This window comes from Cetorhinus maximus, chromosome 3 (assembly GCF_964194155.1).
Source record: "Cetorhinus maximus chromosome 3, sCetMax3.hap1.1, whole genome shotgun sequence".
Classification (NCBI taxonomy): Eukaryota; Metazoa; Chordata; class Chondrichthyes; order Lamniformes; family Cetorhinidae; genus Cetorhinus; species Cetorhinus maximus.
Genome location: NC_135881.1, coordinates 74,026,075 through 74,039,413, shown reverse-complemented (window position 1 = coordinate 74,039,413; position 13,339 = coordinate 74,026,075). Strand labels below are relative to the sequence as shown.

Below are 13,339 nucleotides of genomic sequence, written 5' to 3'. Positions count from 1 at the left end.
CAGCATTTTGTCTTCTACTAAAATTTTGAAGCCAAAAATGATGCTGGGTAGAGCATCCGAATCTAAGAGAATGTTTGACAGCAATGCACCATTTGCGACAAGGAGCTCATTTCAGATATTCCCAAAACTCTGAGGTTTTCCCCTACAGTGCATCCAATATATGATTGGTGAATATCTTGAATAAGATGGGTAACAGTGAACAACATCTCCTCTTGAGAGAGACAGTTTCAGTGAGTCTCCCATCTATCCATGTGTGTGTATAGGCATTGAATCTTTAATTTCTTCCTGTTCTGTTGAAAGGTCGTTGACCTGATAGATCAGGTTGAATTTTCCCAATGTAGAAAATCAGGAGGCACTCCCTGTTGCAGTGTACCCCCACCTCCAGCTTCATTTTTCAGGAGGCAGCCAAGTAGCAGGCTACCTCTGCAGTCCCATCCAATTAGGGCCAATCAGAGCACCTGAAGTGAAGTGCGGCCAGCAGCCTCAATATGAATGCTGTGTGCTAATGTGCTGAATGGCGCAGGGGAGGGTGATACAAGCTGGAGGCACAGTACTGCTGATGGGACCAGCAGACAATCCCTCACACCGAGCACTAGCTGGTGGATTTGTCTGCAGTGATGCGTATACATTGCAAGACTTTGCAGGCAGATACCCTGAAAATTGCCAATTTGGTCCTTCAAAGTGAACACTCCATATATACATCATGGCATGCCGATTTCCCACTCAGCTCTCACCTCCTGTGAGTACAGATGAGCTACAGACAAAACGGGGGTCCTTGTGTCGCTGGCAAAATTCCATTTAGTTCACAAAATGCCTGCTAATTATTTCAATAATTACCTTAATTGGCTTTCTGCTGCTACGAGGTGGGAAGCCTTCATTTCCCTGAAGTGGCCACTGAAAATAATCGTGAAGAGGCGGTAACATGCTGGGGTATTGGCACTCTGTCGTCCAGTGCAAATTTTATGGCCTGCTCTACCTCCAAAGCCCCCTCCGAATCTTTTGGAAAACTCCCCCATTAACTTTGTTTCCCTCACAACAGATGCTGAGTGTTTATAGCATTTTCTCTTTTTATTACCTTTTATATTGACCTGAGAACTGGAGCAAGCGTGCCAGAAGAAATCCAAAATTTGGCCACGTATTCCCACATCTCCCAGGATGTCCAGGAGGAACTAAAACCTTACAAAAGTCAATGAGGATATTCTGAAGTAATGTTACTGGTTTCCTGAGCCTTATGTCACTCTATAATGTCATACAAAATAACAACCTGCCCTGTATATTCCCTAATCTTACAGTTAGATATTGGTTGGTATGGACACATCTCTCAATGTGCAACATTTAGAACACTTTTGTGTGTGACCTGTGGTTTTGTAACAGGAGATGTTATATAATAGCTTTAACAGAGTTGTGGCTTTGCTAGGCAGGACCGAGAACTGAACATATACAAATCTTCAAAAGTGGAAAAAAGTTGACAAAACTATAAACAAAAAAGGGATCCAAGGCTTTTGTCCTGGTGGACAGGACGAGTGTCATGACTTATATTCCGACTACACCCAAGACTTTATAAATAAGGCCACAGAATACAAAACCAAAGAGCTAATGCTAATCCTACACCAAGCATTTACATAGGCTCAGCAGGTCTAACAGCATCTGTGGAGAGAAAAACAGAGTTAACATTTCAAGTCCGTATGACCCTTCTTCAGAGCTGAAGAAGAGTCATATGGACTCGAAAAGTTAACTGTCTTTCTCTCCACAGATGCTGTTAGACCTGCTGAGCTTTTCCAGCATTTACTGTTTTTGTTTCAGTGAATATTGTGAACTTTAGGAAGGACGTCAAGATTATGGTAATAGAGTGCAGAGGAGAGCCAAATAATATGGTACCAGGAAAGGAAGGCTTTGGCTATGAGGAGAGACTAGAAAATCTAAGGGCAGGATTTTCCGGCCCCACCCACCGCTGGGATCATCCAGTCCTGCCAAATCGCCCATGGCAGGTCCTGCCACGATGGGGCTGGAAATTCCCGGCCCAATGCTTTTATTTCAGAACAAGAAGGTTAATAGGAGAGGTTTTGTTAAGGTGATTTGGGAAAAATATTTCCACTGATCAATGAGTCATAACTGGAAGGGATGGATTTAGATAATAATTAATAAAAGAAAAGGGTATTTAAAGAGACATTTTAATACAATGGATTGTTAGGACATGGAAAGGTCTTCCAAAACAATAATGGAACCAACATCAATAAGAGCTGTGGATAGGAACTGGATAAATTTATTGAGCTGAATTTTATGGACCCCGGGGACAGGTTGGCAGGCTGGCAGGCAGGGGGAGACTCGATCCTGGCGCCTACCTTGCCCCAAATTTACCAGCAGTGGGGTTGGAGTCAGGTGGCCCACCTGCCTGTGGTCCAGTTGAGGCCCTTAAGTGGACAATTCATTTTAGTAGCTGTCAGACAGGACCAGTGTCATTGACGTATACTCCAACTACACCCAACATTCATGAGTAATATGATAGGATAGAGACTGCAGTACAACAAGGTGCATGCTGCATACTGCCAGTTTTTAGCCTTTTTTGTGGCACTATTAGCACCATTTGTACAGTATAGACTAAAATAACCTTTCTGACTCCGCCTGACTGTCATGAATGAAGGATTTCTGACACATAGGAGAACGTGGGTGATTGTTATGACACAGCATTTGGTAAAGGCTGTTATTTAAAATCCCAGAGAGAAATTTTAAACTACTGTCATAGCCTATATTTTCAATTGGTATGTTTGAGATGTAGCTCTAAATTCAGGAATAAGAGCACCAGTTCTCAAAAGTTTTTATATCAAACTAAATGAGACACTTATTAATTTACAACAGGGTATTAAACACATACACATGGCTACAAATTATTACTATCATAACTTTTTAACAAATTCCCAAACTAATCTCCACTAAGGCAACAACAACCCATAGACTTTAAGCAGACACCAGGCAAAGCATTTTCACCTTACAAATTCAAAATGAGGCTCCTTTCAATTTAGTTCCTTTGCAGACAGTTGTAGGCTTACAGCTGCTTTGATGTTACATGTCTCTGCTCTGCACACACAAAACTGCTGTCTGTTATACCCAGCACTTCTCATTGAATGTAAATTCTCATTGTATCACCAGGCCCTTTGAACTCCTTTCATAGTACCAATTTTATTAGTAATATAAACATTGCTTGGTCTCTCCTAGCTAGGTGCAAGATTTCACTCCCAGTCTTGAATGCTCTATTCAACAAAATGCAAATGTGCCACTACCTCTGTTTACATCTCAAAACTACTACACATCAAAGCACCCAGACCAGCTGGCTTTAATCTAATTAACACACACAGACACGCCCACAGACTAAATCTCTATTTTAGAATAATAATTTCCAATAACGTTACATACATTAATAGCTTCATAACAAATACAAGTCAAAATGATTCTCCATTTTAAAATGTCAAATGTTGGATGGCAGTTGCTCCATACCCATGCAATCCTGTGAAGCAGTGGTGACTGCTTGGCCAGGATTATAGATGCATGGTGCTAATCAATGCAGAGTGAGGTGGAGGAAAGTATAAGGCAAGTAAGAACCACAGATGGTAAATTAGCGCAGCCCGTGGAAAATTGACAGAGGCCCAGATTGTCGCCATGACGGAGAGGCTCTCCATCGTGGCGAATATCCCGGAAATGTCCAAAATTTCTAAGTCCTGCCCCCAAACTCGGCATTTCCCATCTTCGCAGGGACGGGACTGGAGTCGGGCCAAGGTTTGTGCATGCATGATTCACAGAGGCAGCTGGCCATTTAAATCATCAGCTGCCTCCACTGAAGTGGGATTTTGGAAGAACAGGAGTGTAGAATCTGGAGTTTGCAGATTAGGACAGGTAAGAAGAGGTCTGAACTTGGCGGAAACATTTGGATAGCCGGTGTACACCTTTGGAGAGGCTACGTACCCGTTTATATAGGGTCCCGGGACAAATTTGGGAGAGATAAAGTACCCTTTGAGAGAGGAAAGGTGCTCTTTGGGATTGTTAAAAGTGAACATGATTATGCACTTTTTACACTCAAATATATTGGAATTGTCAAGCTATCAAGGGACTGTCCCGCTCTCAAGGAATTGTTAAAGATCTCTCCAGCTGTCAAACCTGTCAAAGCTATTGTTATGACCAGGTGAGAAATGGTGAACTGGCTCCCTCTAATCAACCTCCTCAGTTGATCACAACAAAGGTTTAAGTTTCTTTTTCATGAGGATATGCCTTTTCCAAACCAGAATTAAGCTTTGAGCAATAAGGAGCCAATCAAACAAGGCTTCCTTGAGTCAAAGAAAGAGCAAATTTAATGACCCCCAAACATAACAAAAATAATAAAAACATGACATCAAGCCTTCGGCCCTCATTCAGTCATTTGGGCACACACACTCACACACACAGGTATCAGAAATAAGGGGAGATAGAGTCCAATGAAAAACGGTAAAAGAAAATACGGTTAAGTGTCCTTTGATTGTCCTTGAGGCGTAGATTTGGGTCAGTTGGTTTCTTGGATGCAGTCAGATGTAGAAAATGTTGCAGTCATTATGAGATCTCGGTTCGCTGATAACTTTCTGGTAGAGTTGGTTTCTCAAACCGGGTGACACTCTTAATCCAAAAGAGGGAGAGGGAGAGGGAGAGCAGCTTTCCGCTGTTTCCTCTGCTGAATACTTTCTTGACACCGCCTGTGTCACTTACAATCTCTCTCATGTGGCTGGGCAGCCTTGCCTTGAAATACTTTTCCCATTGTGTATTTCTAAGAGGTTTTGTGTATATTGGTCTGTGGCAGACATTGATTCAATATCCAGTACTTTGCAGTTTTAATGTCTCTTTCTTAGGTGTCTGGATTATAAGAAATTGCTCTCATCACACTCCCAAAGGTGATTTCGTTGTTTCTCACCTTCGCCTTAGAGTGTGGCCTTGTATTTTTAAGCAGTTTGCTCTGTCTCAGTTCAAATTGCAAACTTTCCAGTCATTTGAAAGTTGAAATATCATATTTTCAAAAATAAAGGAGCACGACCTTGTGACACTATCCAGGAAGTGGCAAAGCTATCCATGAAGTATGAAAGCTGTCAAGCAACTGTCCAAGGATAGTAGGTGAGTGGGCATGGAGGAGGTAAGGGCAAAGGGTGGGGGGCATGGGTGACATGAGTTGCACTAAGGTGGTATATGGTATAGGGGAAATGTGGGGTGGGTAGAGGGGCACTAAGTTGGCATATGGGGTATGGGGGCCATGGGGTTGGGTATAGGTGCACGAGGTTGGCATTGGGGGTATGGGGCCATGGGGGTGCCTAAAGGGGCACTAAGTTAGCATAGGTGGTATGGGACCATGGGGGTGGATGGTGGGGCATAGGTTGGCATGGTTGGGACATAGGGGTGGATGGTGGGGGAAGGGCTGGATGGATGTTTTTTGTTTTATTATTATTATTTTATTTATTTAAACACAGTTCCAGAGCACAGAGGCAGGATGGCACCCGCCAGCCTGTGCATTCATTCTGGAGTCACTCACCCTAACTCCAGTTTCAACACCCCTCCCCCACCCCCTGACAGAAAATCCTACCTGTGGGTGGCCATTTTTAAAGGTCAGGTTCGCCAAGTTGGGAAATCGTCCAACTCTGCGAACCCAACTCAGAGACGAAAATCTGGGCCTGAGTGAACCAAGCCAGGGATGCAATTAGAGATAAGGCAGGACAATGAATGTACCAAGCTAGTTAATAATCAACAAAGTAGTGAGTCCAAGATTCAAAGGATGAATCATACAATCAGAAATAAACTCATTCATGCTGCTTTCCCCGAGTGCATCTCTCAAACTTGTAATAAGCCGTGCAGTGAAATGAAAATATATTTCATATGCCTTCACCACATGGTGATCTAAGCAAACCATTTCTATTCTAATGATCTCTACCGAGTAAAATAAATTACCAGCTAGACTTCTAACGTCTGAAGATTCAGGGCCTGAGTAATGCTCTGCTGGCTAGGGAACAAAGGACTGTTATGAATTGTATTCATTGTTGAACTCCAGTGGCCTGTGTAAATGTAATCACCATGTAATGCAGAACAGACTAATTCATCTTGTGTGTACAATTTTTCACAACTTATCAAATTGTCCAGTTTGAAAATGAAACAGCCACTTTTGCGCACTATATTCATTTTGTTTGTGAAAATGTATTGCTGTTTGATAAAGATACAATTTGATAACCTGTGCATAACACACATCTTCATATACCTGATATTCTGCCCTATTTGTTGAAAGAAATGGAGGATCTTTACCAGACTTTGGTCTTTGCTCAAATCTATCTCTCTTGGAAAGAGCTGCAAGATGTTTTCTTCCTTATTTTCTAATTAACCAGTTCAATCATCTCTCGATTTGCTGATTCTAAACTAGTAAACTCAATATGTTTCCTACACTGATAATACAACAGCACGATTTCAAATAAAACAAAATCTTACTGGGAGGAAGGGGCTCGTCGATGGTAGGGTAACGGTTGGTGTCTTGTCTCAAAGTGGGCAGCTGACTTATTGTCTGAGCACAGTGTGGTAAAGGGTTATCACCTACAAGAGGAAAGATGTATTTAAAACAAAAGCAAATCATTTTGTTTGACATTAGAGAAACAAATTGTTCGAAATTTCCTCTGCCCCACTAATGTGCAATTGCAAAGCTGGGAAGCCATATTTATGCTGATTTCTTGCTAACATTAGTGAGCAAAGGAAAACATATCCCAACATCTTAAATTGGCAGCATTTTAATTTTTATTGTTTTTAATAGAACTTCACAACCACCGATGAAAGTATTAAACAATCACTTTGCAGACAAACAGGGTGAAGAGTGTCCAGGACAGAAGCCAAGAAAATAAAGCTGTAGCTAGTGTAGGTGGGTGTGAAGATTGCTTGGAAAAGTTAATGGATTTATATGCCCAAGAACAAGAATGGTTGGCAACAGCTATTGAGATTCATAGGGCTGAATTTTCCCAAGTCGAGACCACGATATCGAGACCATATGCAGGTCCTGAGCCAGTGCATGGCCTCAGTGTGCCTGCAGGAGCAACTTTACCTTAGGTGGCCTCCTGGACAGCTGCCTTCGCATTGGCTGTCCAATTAATTTCAACATACAGACCATGGAAGTGGGAGTCTCAGTATAAGGGCCCACAACAGTGTCCAGGTTTCAGGGCCATCGGAAAAGGTGACCATTACTGGAGAACAGGGACACCTACGGGCACCTCACAATGCAGGCACTCACAAAGACCTCCCTCTTCAGCAGTGAGAAAGAGGACAAAGTACTGTAAGGAGCCTAAGGGTACTGGGTTGACCCTGTAGAAGAATATCTGCAGCCACTCCTGGACCCATGAAAATTGCTGCCCCTGATGCATCCAAATTAATTCAGTCACCCATGGCCCACTGACCTCCTGGCAACAGACCACCTCTGCAGCATTGCTTGGTTCTCAACACAGCAGGCAGCTCCTGTGACACTGGGAAAGTTGCAGTGCTGGGGGAAAAAGGCCCTTAATTGGGGCCTTAATTGGTTTTGTTGCCTGTCCATCGCTGTGGTGCGGGCTGCCGATTCCCATGGCAGCCCAGCCCTGGGAAAGTAGCACTGAGGTGGGACAGTACTTGGGAGCCATCCCAACTGATTTTCCTGGTCCACTGCCCTGCCTCCACTACCCCCAACCACCTCCAAACCCATCTCAACTGGGCCAGAAAAATTCAGCCCATAATCTTAGAATTAGGGACAATGGACAAGCAAATTTATATACAGTACAAGCACTGATAATCAGCACACATTACATTGGGACAAAGTCAATAATTTATTATTGGCCTAAACCTATTCATGATGATCAAATTTTCTACTGCTCCTGCTGGTCCACTGGGCTTTGCAAATAGAAAATCAGGTGATTATCAACCTATTAATTTTCATATACTGTACCACTACCTGACACCGATAGAGGACGACATGTAACTTAGCTGCCTATGGCCTCTTTACAGGAAGATAGTCTTTGGCAGAGGAAGACCAAATGAAATTTTATTGATTATCTGAACAATATAAGTTTAGTTCGTAGTCTAAATTTAGTGGCTTTACAGCTTGCAGAGACAAGAGATATACAAGTTATTTTTAGTTAAAAAACAATTATTTTCGTGTGCCAGCACACTCACTAAGGAAAGAGAGACTTGCATGTAGACAGGGCCTCTCATGACCTCAGGTCTCAAAGTGATTTACAGCTAATTTAGTATTTTTTTTTGAAGTGTGGTCACTGTTGTAATGTTGGAAACATGGTACCCAGTTTACACACAACAAACTCCCACAAAAAGCAATGTGATAATGATCAGATCACCCGTTTTAACGATGTCGGGTAAGGGATAAATATTGGCAGGACTCCACAGGAACCCCCCTTCTTCTTTGAATACTATCATGGGATCTTTTACATCACCTGAGAGGGCAGACAGGGCCTTGGTTTAATGTATCATCCAGAAGATAGCCATCACAACAGTGCAACACTCCCTTAGTGCGGCACAGAAGTGCTAATTTAAGATTATGGGCTTGAATCTGTGGATTGGGACTTGAACTCACAACCAATTGACTCAGAGGTGAGAGTCCTACCATTGGCCCAAGGCTGATACCTACAATAAGATGAGGGCTGTTAGTGCTGGTGCCCTGACGTGCACAGGGCACACCCCGAAAGGCATACACACCCTTCCTTCCCGCCTTTCAACCAGTTGAGTTAAAAAAAACAGCCTGCCGATTCCCGTCCATCTGCCATGCCTACCATATTATGGCGTGAGGAGTGTAACATTCAGGTCAATTGGCTTGTTAGCACCAACAGGTTATTCAAAGTCAACAAGTTACTTAGTCCAAGTGGGATGCCTCCGAGGTTGGTGAAGGAAATTAGAGAGCAAATAGCAGAAACTCTGACCACAATCTTTTAATCCTTCTTGGATGTTGGAGCAGTGCCAGAGGACTGGAGGATTACAAATCAAGGCAACTCACCACCACCTTCTCAAGGGCAACTAGGTATGGGCAATAAATGCTGGCCCAGCCAGCAAAGCTCACATAATGTGAATGAACAAAAAAAAAACTACTAAAGAGCATTATCAAGTGAAAAATTAATTCTCACTTGGAAAAGCATGGATCAATAATGTACAGTCAGCATGGATTTGTTAAAGGCAAATTGTGTTTGATTAACTTGATTGAGGTCTTTGCTGAAATAATAGAGAGATTGATAAAGGTAGTGTAGTAGATGTTGTATATAGGGACCTTCAAAAGGCAATAGAAGATAAAGTGCCACATAACTGGCTTATTCTTAAAATAGAAACACATCAATTAAAGGGATGATGATAACATGGGTACATAATTGGCGAAGGGAAAGGAACTAGGGAGTTGTGGTGAATGGATGATTGGGAGGAATATGCAGTGGGATCCTCCAGGGGTTGGTATGCCTTTCATTTCATATATCAATGACCTGGACTTGAGTATTGGGAATTCAAAATTGCAATTTTGAAGTTTGTGGATGATACAAATAACAAATAGTGAACAGGATAGCAGCAGATTTCAGGAGGACACAAACAGACTGGTGAAATGGGCAGACACACGGCAGATGCAGTTTAATTTGGATAAGTGTGAAGTTGTGCCCTTTGGGAGAAACAACATAGTGAGGCAGCATAATCTAAATGGGACCATTTTGAGGGGGTACAAAAACAGAGGGGCCTGGGGTGCACATTTATTAAATGTTTGAAGGTGGCAGGGTAAACTGATAAGATGACTAAGAAACCAATACTTGTTCAGCCTCAGCTGGAGTATTGTGTTCAGTTCTGGACACCACACTTTAGGAAGGACAATAAGGCCTTGGACAGGGTACAGAGAGCTTTATGAGAAAGATAACAGGGATGAAGGACTTCAGTGATGTGGAGAAATTGAGGCAACTGGGATTTTTCACCTTAGATAGAGAAGGTTAAGGGACGACCCAATAGAAAATAATAGATAATAGAAAATAATGAAGACTTTCGATAGAGCAAGGAGGGAGTAACCGTTTCTTCTGTCAGTTGGTAACCAACTGTTACAGATTGAAACTAATTGGTAAAAAAAACTAGAGGGAAAATGAGAAGAACTTTCTTCACAGAGAGGGCCCTAGACTTTCAAATGCCCATGGAGGTGAGGTCAGGTCTAGGTGAACTTTGAAAAGCACCACTGGGAGGCTTGTCAGTCTTCCCATGACTCCAGAACACATTGCAATTTTCCAAGTGAGGGTAGGTGGGAGAGAGAATTAGCAATCGGCTTACCTCTAATTAACTGTCTGTTAAGCTCCTGAAGAGCTTCTTATTGGGTTGGAGAGGGCGAGGAGGACATTTTCAAAGTGGCAAATGGAAAGAGTTGGGGCACGTTAGTGCACGATGGGGAGCCATAATGTGATGTTTCTGTTCGATTAAATTGTTGAAAGAAAATAGTTATTGAAACTGAGGTGCTCAAGTGATGCCACAAAACTGCCGTCACTTGAGCAGAGTGGGTCAAGTGCCTTGTGAGTGACTTGTATGCAACTCGAGGCCACTGTCACTCTGCTCTCCTGCCTGCTTCAGTCTACAAGGCAATGGTAAGCTCAGTCATGGCTGCCGTTTGCCTTGGAGCCTTGCACCCCAGAACCAGCTTCACCTAAAAGACAGTACCCGGCGCCACTAACTGGGCACCAAGCTCGCCTCCAGCCCAATTAGGGGTTTTGCAAATGAAAATAACAGCCTCCTTCTGAGCTCTAAGGGCAGAATTTTCTGGCTGGCGGGGCAGGCGGAACGGGAGTGGGCAGGGGATGGGCGCAGACCCGATCGTCACTCGCAATTGGGTCTGCGCCGCCATTTTACACGGGCAGGCCCAGCGTACTTCATGACTCCCATGCATAGCGGGAGTGGGCGGGCGGCGGCAGGCGCACTCAGCCCTCTGGGTCCAATGGCGACCCGGCGGCCTGTATAAAGGAAGGCCTGGCAGCCTGGGAAAGGCTGCTCGCAATGGCTGGGTGTAGGGCTCTGCAGAGGGGCAATGGAGGTGATGCCAGTCCGGAGGGTAGGCCGACAGAGCAGGCCAGGCCGGAAGGTAGGGCGCGTTTTTCCAATGATTGCCTTGCTGCCCTCCTCAAGAAGTTGGCAGCACAGCGGGAGGTTCTGGTTCTCCAGGAGGGGAGAAGGAGGCCCCGCCATATGACGAAACATGCCTGGGAGGATGTGGTGGAGGTGGTGAGCTCCTGCAACATGGTGTGGCACACCTGGATCCAGTGTCGCAAGCGCTTCAATGACTTGTTGTGCTCAGGAAGGGTGAGGACAATAATGGCATTGATCACTTAACCCAGCAGGTTGGCTTTCCCACCTGCTGCTCCCCGTCCCCCAAGTGTGAGTGAAGTGACTGCATTGAATCATTGATGGCATGTGTCGTTTGCTGGATGGGCCAGCAGTTATTGCCCAAGTCGAGGTCACCCTGAGAGGGTGGTGATGAGGTGGGTTCTGCCCCCACAGCATGTGGTACACTGAGACCCACATGACTGTTTTGGGGGCAATCTGGAGGAGCTGCACCTAGGCGCTGTATTAGAACTGCATGACATGTCCAAGTCAGGGTGATAACATGCTGGGAGGGAAGCTTCAAGGTGGCCTGGCAATGAACCATTTGCTGCCCTCTGCACTCCACGTGCTTGCGCCTCCTTGCTATGGAAGGATAAAACGTGTGGTGCCTAATGTGATGTAGGCAGCATGTGTCCAAAGTGGGTGTGGGGGGGTGGGGAACTGGCCTGGCACTGTTGTGTGAGTGTTCGGCAGCAGTGGGGTGAGGAGGCACTGGAGCCCTGATGTGTACCACTCTGGTTGGGGTGGGCCGTGCGCGAAGAGAGTCCATGTGCAATTTTCACTAATCAATGCTCGTCTCTCATTTTCAGGAGAAGAATTCTCATAATGCAGTCGAACGTGTGAGGACTGGCGGCGGCCAGGCACAGTTAGTGATTCTCAGCTGGTTTGAGCAGGAGGCCCTGGATTTGGAGAGGCGCCATGTGCCCAGGTCCACCGGTGTCAGTGAGGCTGGGGTGCCACGGGCAGGTATGTTTGCCCAGCAGTGAGGTCAGCATTGTTCTCCCAACAGCTATGGCAGTGCTGAATGTTCAGTGATTGAAGTTTGCAACATGGCTTGACCATTGCTGATTGTAGGATGAGCATATAATGATCTGAGGGACAGGGATGCACATTGACATTGTCTCCACGTTAACTGATCCAATGTCCTTGTTCTTACTTCCAGCATCAGTGGAGCAGGGCCGGGAGGAGGAGCAGCAGAGGCTCCCTCTCTCACCTGAGGGCCCTAAAGTCTCACCGGCATCACACCATCTGTGCGAGGCAGGCACCAGTGCAGATACTAGCACCTCGGTGGGAATTAGAACATCGGCTGGTGTTCCGGGGCACAGCAGTGAGGGTGCTTCACCCTCACTGGAGGAGCTGGCAGAGGCAGAGAGTGCCCATGGTGCCAGCAGTTGGAGAACTGCAGGGGACCAGGCACATGCTCAGTCGGTGTCTGATGATGTGCCTCTGGAGTTGTCTGCGATGCAGCAGCTGCAGGAAATGTGGCCGGGTATGCGGGAGCATCTGGGGGAGATACATGAGGCTATGCTTGGCTTGGTGTCCGGTGGTGGAGGAGTCTACACGAATGCTCGCCGAAGCAATAAGCCTCATGTCCAAGCGCCATGCATCCTCCATGGAGAGAGTGGCGACTCTCGTGGAGAGGCTCCTCCAGGAGACCCATCAGGGCTTCCTGGGGATGCGCTCAGACCAGCAAGCCCTCACATCGGCATTGACCTCAGCTGGTCAGTGCCAATGTGGGAGATGGTCTGGGCACCAAGTTTTCCAGCTCAGTGCCCATCCATCCACGGTGAGCAGGGAGGTCCGAAGTGACCTCACATTGGCACAGCAGCTGCCTGTCGTCTCTGCGGGCTCCTCTCAGGGCACTCCGGATGAGGGCGGCAGCTCTTCAGCCCCTCTCCCAGTGACCATTGCTTCCGATGAGGCTGCGACGACTGGGGAGATGCCAGCTGCGGAACAGGCAGCTCCCTCCCAGGCGGGGCCAGCAGAGGCTCCACGGGCCAGAGGACGACCGCCAAGGTCATCGAGGCGAACAGGACAGCAGAGTCAGCAGGCTGTTCTCCCAACAGCTGCCGCTCCCAACGAGGGATCAGCACCAAGACGTAGCACCCGGAAATGTAAACATAAGGCACCTTAGGCACACCACGGGTTTATCACTGGTGCTTCTGTGTTGGCCCGAGATGAAGTCTTTATGATTTGCTTTGAATTGGAACACCCTTGTCAT

General features: G+C 45.7%; 1 protein-coding gene across 1 annotated transcript in view; it reads right to left on the bottom strand.

The window, feature by feature from the left end:
- The window catches only part of LOC144678727 (E3 ubiquitin-protein ligase HECW1-like), a 676,338-nt gene that overhangs the window by 273,426 nt on the left and 389,573 nt on the right, over positions 1-13,339 (bottom strand). Inside the window, exon 10 of the mRNA XM_078538571.1 lies at positions 6,481-6,582. Within this exon, the coding sequence (XP_078394697.1) occupies positions 6,481-6,582 (102 nt within the window). The remainder of the gene's footprint in view (positions 1-6,480; positions 6,583-13,339) is intronic.